Source organism: Sinocyclocheilus rhinocerous, unplaced genomic scaffold (assembly GCF_001515625.1).
Source record: "Sinocyclocheilus rhinocerous isolate Xijiao unplaced genomic scaffold, SAMN03320098_v1.1 scaffold1057, whole genome shotgun sequence".
Taxonomy (NCBI): Eukaryota; Metazoa; Chordata; class Actinopteri; order Cypriniformes; family Cyprinidae; genus Sinocyclocheilus; species Sinocyclocheilus rhinocerous.
Genome location: NW_015660880.1, coordinates 47,025 through 53,961, shown reverse-complemented (window position 1 = coordinate 53,961; position 6,937 = coordinate 47,025). Strand labels below are relative to the sequence as shown.

General features: G+C 38.7%; 1 protein-coding gene across 1 annotated transcript in view; it reads right to left on the bottom strand.

Annotated features, from left to right (window-relative positions):
- Positions 1 to 5,908: 5,908 nt before the first annotated feature.
- The window catches only part of LOC107725722 (sodium/bile acid cotransporter 7), an 8,988-nt gene continuing 7,959 nt past the window's right edge, over positions 5,909 to 6,937 (bottom strand). Inside the window, exon 12 of the mRNA XM_016535101.1 lies at positions 5,909 to 6,494. Coding sequence (XP_016390587.1) covers positions 6,477 to 6,494 — 18 coding nt within the window. The 3' untranslated portion in view covers positions 5,909 to 6,476. The remainder of the gene's footprint in view (positions 6,495 to 6,937) is intronic.

The window sequence follows — 6,937 nt, the reverse complement described above, 5'->3', positions numbered from 1 at the left end:
AGTACTGGAGCAGAACTGAAAGAGAAAGTGGCATGCAAACAAGTCAATAAATACTTGCATTTATTTATTTAATTATTTATGTATGTTTTTATTTATACGTACAGGAGCAGCAGAACTTAAAGAGAAAATGGTATGCAAGCAAGCAAACAAGTCAATAAATACTTTTATTTATTTATTTATTAGTAGCCTACAGGAGCAGAACTGAAAGAGAAAGTGGTACGCAAGCAAGCAAACAAGTAAATAAATGCTTGCATTTATTTATTTATTTAATTATTTATGTATGTATTTATTTATAAGTACAGGAGCAGCAGAACTTAAAGAGAAAATGGTATGCAAGCAAGCAAACAAGTCAATAAATACTTGTATTTATTTATTTATAAGTACAGGAGCAAAACTTAAAGAGAAAATGGTATGCAAGCAAGCAAACAAGTAAATAATTACTTGCATTTATTTATTTCGACACTGTATTTATTTCACAGCTGCTTTGACATAATCAGTATTGTATAAAGCACTATACAAATAAAGATGACTTGACTTGACTTTACTCACAATAACATTGTGACACTGACATAAAAGAGGAGGAACAAATAGAGGCTAAATAAAGTAGCAACAGAACAGGGTACAAACACACATGATGCATGCAAATAATTGATAAAATCATGATGTTTACTTTAATAATATTGTGTTTTTGTTATAGTGTTTTGTTTGTGTGTTTTTGCAGATGTGCAGCTTTTGGAGAGGATGTTGAAGAATCTCAATGATAAGAGATGAAATGTCTGTAGTGACCACCTGAGAATAAAGTTTCACTGGTTGAACTTAGTCTTTGTATAAAATGACCATTTTATTCCCTTTCTCCCTGCAGCATCACACTGGTTCAGTCCTATTTTGTGTACTGGTCTCGGATCAGATCGGCAGTGGTGCATGATGGGACACGTAGTTCTCCGATCACTAACAGCGTTACAGGACAACCAACGGTGAACACGACAAGTGATTATGACCAGCACACACACACACACACACTAGTAAGAAAAACACTGGCATGGCTGCGACATTGTGACTGTAGTTCAACTAGCTTAACTAGAACAGAGGAGATGCTATATGCTTTATGCTGTACAAACATTAACAGGTTGCTGTAGAAAAGCAGGACTGTGCTATTACACCATCAGTAAACCAGTCTAGACTGGCATAGAGTTCATGTATTGTTACATGCAGACAACACATAAAATGACCATTTTATTCCCTTTCTCCCTGCAGCATCACACTGGTTCAGTCCTATTTTGTGTACTGGTCTCGGATCAGATCGGCAGTGGTGCATGATGGGACACGTAGTTCTCTGATCACTGACAGCGTTACAGGACAACCAACGGTGAACACGACAGGTGATTATGACCAGCACACACACACACACACACACACACATTATATACACAATAATAATTAATGGACCTGATTTTGACTTGGCTTTGAAAAAACCTAGCAACCAATCAGAACACCTTAGCAACCACCTAGAACACACTGTGAACTGTGTAGCAAGTTAACAACAACACAGAATGCCTATAGCAAGCACATAGCAACATGTTAAAAACCACTCACATTGGCATTTGAGCACATTTGAGCATCTGACCACTCACATTGGCATTGTGAAATCACATTTCACATGAGCACATTGGCAACTGCATAGCAACGCCTTGGCAACCAACAATCTAGAATACCCTAGCAACCACATAGCAATGTGCTAAAACCCATTCCAAACACATTAGCCACCACAAAGCATTGCCTTGGCAACCAACTGCCTAGCAATAATCCAGGACACCCTAGCAACTGCATTGCAACATGATAAAAACCACTTAGTACACGTTAGCAAATGCACTGTAATACCTTGGCAACCACCTGGAAGTTCTAGAAAATTCTATAAACTGCCTAGTAATATTCCAGAACACCGTAGCAACTGCTAGTAATGCCATGGCAACCAACTAAAACATTCTATAAACTCCATAGCAACTATCCAGAACACCTAGCAACTGCACAGCAATTCCCCGGCAACCAACTAACATTCTATATTCTGCATAGCAACAATCCAAAACACCCTAGCAACTACGTAGCAACATGCTAAAAACTACTCGGAACCCATTAGCAACCAGTGCTGGGTAGAATACTTATAAATTGTAGTCTATTAACGATTACAAATTATATGACGGAAATTGTAGTCAGTAATGTAATTTAGATTACTCATTTTAGGTAATGTATTCTGACTACTTCGGGATTACTTTTAGATTACTTATGACCTAATTTATGACTTAAATTTTTACTTTTGAAATATTTTATTTGTTTACCTGCATGCCAATGTGACCATTAACCAATATCAGAGAACTGTAAACATCCAAATGTGTCATTAATTAATTGAAATATTAACTTTAATCTCAGGGGGACTTTTTTTAGAAAGGAAGTTTTAAATTTAAAAAGAATTTGGGAGAATCAATAAATTATTAATAATTTATGCCCTGGCAACCAACTAGAATATTCTAGAAACTGCAAAGCAACAATCCCAAACACCCTAGCAACTGCATAGTAACATCCTCAAAACACTCTGAGAATATTAGCAACACTAGTATTGTGGTGGTGAGTTTTGCACATTTTAACGCCACTTAAATTTGCTTAAATGTAAAAGAAAAGTCATATTTTGCTCACAAAATGTACAAATTTAGTTTATATTCAATGCTTTGTGTGTTTCTTTTTTTGCGCAGCCTCACTACTGGAAAAAACAGGCAAACACACATCCCTGTCTACACACACAACCACATCTACACATGCTAACACATATGCAACGTATAACACACACACCAACACACGCTCAACACATAACACACACACCAACACACGCTCAACACACAACACACACACCAACACACACTCAACACATAACACACACATCAACACACTCTCAACACATAACACACACACCAACACACTCTCAACACATAACACACACACCAACACGCTCTCAACACATAACACACACAACAACACACTCTCAACACATAACACACACAACAACACACACTCAACACACAACACACACACCAACACACACTCAACACATAACACAAACACAACCCCATCTTTTAACACAAACACACCAATGCAAAATGACACTCAAACACTTCTATCCTTGTACAGGCACACATCTACACAAACTTTCCCAATCACGTCTTCCCTTCAGAGCATCCCAACCCATAACACAAACACACCAACACCTGATAACACACACAAAACTTCTGCTAACAACACACACACCATCCCAAATCTACTGTTACAGACTCACAGCGTTCACACACATGCATCTAGACACACTACAATGCAACAAACACACACCTACACTCATAACACACAGTTCTTCACTGCCTCCCTCCATCCCGAACCCTCCCCGGCTCCCCGTCGAGCCCTATCTGACTTCCCGTCCCGGGAGCCCACAGAGGGCGCCGTCTCCCTGACCCAGCACAAAAAAGACCCTTCCGAGCTGTTCGGGGATGTTCTCAATCCCCCTAAACAGGCCAAAGACCCGTCTGGAGTCCCGGAGAGAGGCGGCGAGAGGCCGGAGCGCGTGCCTGGGCGGAGTGCATCCGAGCTGGGCTTGCTGCTGGGTCTCTCGGCCGCGCTTGGCATGGCCATCGCCGCAGGTCTCCGGTACCTGCAGAGGAAGCAGTGTCACAAGCTCACCGCCATGTCGCTGAATGACCGTAACCATGACGACAGAGGCATCATCCATGTGCAGGAGTGTGGAGACCTGGTGCAGGTGCGCAAAATACGTCAGAACAGTTTCCTGGTGCTGCAGGCCGAGTACAACCTCATAACACCGACAGGGAACTGAACGTGGACACAAAATACTGTTTTTGAAAGAAATTACAGCTTAAAAATTTGTCTCTTCTGCTCTCCAAGCCTGCATTTATTTGGTCAAAAATACAGTAATATTGTGAAATATTATTACAATTTAAACTGTTTTCTATTCAAAAATACTTTAAAATGTAATTTATTCCTGAAACTTTCTGGTTAGGACATGCTAACAACATGATAAAACATCCTAGCAACCACCCAGAACACCTTATTAATTGGTTTGGAATCACATATCAATGCCATAGCAGCCATCCAGAACACCCTGTCAACCACGTAGCAACCATCCACAACACCCTAAGAACTGCCTAGTAACCACCCACAACACCCTATCAACTGCCTGGCAATACCCTAGCAACCACCAAGAACATCATAGCAACTGGCTTGCAATCACAAAGCAATACCCTGTCAAACACATAGCAACGCCCTAGCAACCACCCACAACACCCTAAGAACTGCCGAGTAACCATCCACAACACCCTAGCAACTACCTGGCAATACCCTAGCAACCACCAAGACCATCCTAGCAACTGGCTTGCAATCACATAGCAACACCACAGCAACCATCCACAACACCCTACCAACTGCCTAGCAGCCACATAGCAACATCCTAACATCCTCCCAAAACATCCTAACAACCACCAAAAAAGCACACTAGCAACTGCCACATCGCCACGCCCTAGCAACCACCCAGAACACCCTAGCAACTGGCTTAAATTGACATAGAAATGGCATACCAGCCATTCACAATACCCTCCACAATAACAACGCCCAGCAAACCACCCACAACATCTTAGCAACTGCATAGCAATGCCCTGGCAACTGCCTGGCAACACCCTAGCAACCACCCACAACATCTTAGCAACTGCATAGCAAAGCCCTAACAACCACCCAGAATACCCTACAACCACATAGCAACTCCCTAGCAACCATCCAGAATACCCTAGAAGCCACAAAGTAATCTATCCATCTGTCTGACAGACTTTATGACCTTAAAACCTCCAAACATTGAGCTTTTAAAACTACTTCAAACTTTAGACTAGACTTTCTTAAGCCAACATAAAGTTTGTCTTGACAAACATTTGATCTCAGTTGAAATAGAAATCTTTAACAATAGAATTGTATTTACTGTCACTTTTGATCAGTTTAATATGGAAGGCCGTTTCTGCCATTGAATAAAAATAAAAAAGGTAATTGCCATTTTTTTTTCTCAGAATTGCATGATATAAAGTTGCAGTTGCATGTATAAAATCACAATTGCGAGATATAAAATCTTATAAAAAGATCTTTTTTTTTTATTCAGAGGCGGAAACGGGCTTCCATAGTTTAATGCAAGGGTTCCCAACTCTGGTCTCAAGATCCACTTTTGTGGGTTTGATCAGGATAGAACTAAACTCTGCAGGAAAATGGATCTTGAGTGTCAGAGTTGAGAATGCCGAGTTTAATACATCCTTTTTGAATAAATGTTTTGAATTCTTACTGACCTCAAACGCTAGTAAGTGACTCATTTCCTTCTAATGTGACTTACTGCATGTGCTCAGTTTCTTTCTTGACTCATTATTTATGAAATCAGACCGGAAAAAGACATCGAAAAGTTCATACTACAATTTGTAAAACCACATTTTAAGCTTTAGCATAATACGGTTCAATCGTTTTGTGTATTCGTTCACATGCAATACAAAAACAACAGTATGGAAGTAAATCTAAACCCAGCCACTGTATTAAACCTCCTTAGATTTTAAGACAAAAAAGCAGAAAGTGCTTTTGCCTTAGATTGAGTTTAATAACTACAGATGATGTGTTTCAGTCTGAATACTAGTTTGAACGCTCAGTTTAAACCACAAATAAGATATGACACAATAGAAAAGTTTGAACAATAGCGTCTGTTGAAAGGTAAATCAGGGTTTATCTAAATATTCAGTCTGTATTTGATTTGAAAAAATGAAAATAATGAATAAAAATAAATTTAATGAATACAGATTTATTTTCAAAAGTATTGTGTGTTTGTGGTCAATGTCATTTTTCTGCATGACAAGACACATGATCAGAAAGAGTTTGCACACAAAGCCTCATTTAGACAGAATTTCTGACAATCTTTATTGTCTTCAGTAACATAACATGTCAAATGGTGTCGCCGTCACAACAGCTGACCTTATACTGCATCAAAATGAGTCGATTCTCTCATTGTTAGGTAAATATCAAGGATGTTATCAGTGCAGTTACACTTTAGTTTTTACTGCTGTAAAAAATCCCCAAAGCCCAATGAAGCAACATCAACACAGAAGACTTTGGAGTTCTTCCTGGACATCTAAAAAACAAAAATAAATCCATTTGGCAAAGTCTGAGTGCCGCTGTAGTAAGAAAAGATTTTACACTTCATATAAAAATAAAAATATACATTCATGTCTGTTTAAAAAAGCTCATGGAATCGTCTGTAGTCCCTGTCTGAGGTCCCGCGGGTCGTGTTAAGGCACTTGATCTCACGTATACATCCGCCTGATCGGCGTCTCGGTCTGGTTTTGGTCTCGTTGATTCTGGCCTGGTTTGGCTCAGCCAAGTGTTTCACAGCTTCCAGTCGACAGTGTAGTTCATACAGGCGTTAGAGTCTGGAAGGCAAGTCAATTTAAGAGTTAAAACAGACCCAAATGAACTTGACCCAACATACAGTAGCACAATAACATCTTGTCGTCTGTCATTTCAACATCTTGTGAAACAGATGGTACAGCAGAAATTTTGAAAAGAATATATGATATGAACATTAGAGTTGTGAGTTCAAATTTACACAGTTTAAAATGGAATATTACGTTTTTTTCTGCCCATTTTCTGATTCTAAATATGACGCTTTCAACCTCATTCACACTGCCTTAGTGTATTTTTGGCAAATTAACTTTTTTTAAAAATAGGATAAGAGAGGATTTCCCTTAATTAAATAATAAAAATCTAGAATAAAAATAAATTTCTAAAAAAACTGTAATTAATTTATTAAATGTCAAATTAAAATACGTTTTTTTATATAAAATTAACTTGATATATATATATATATATATAT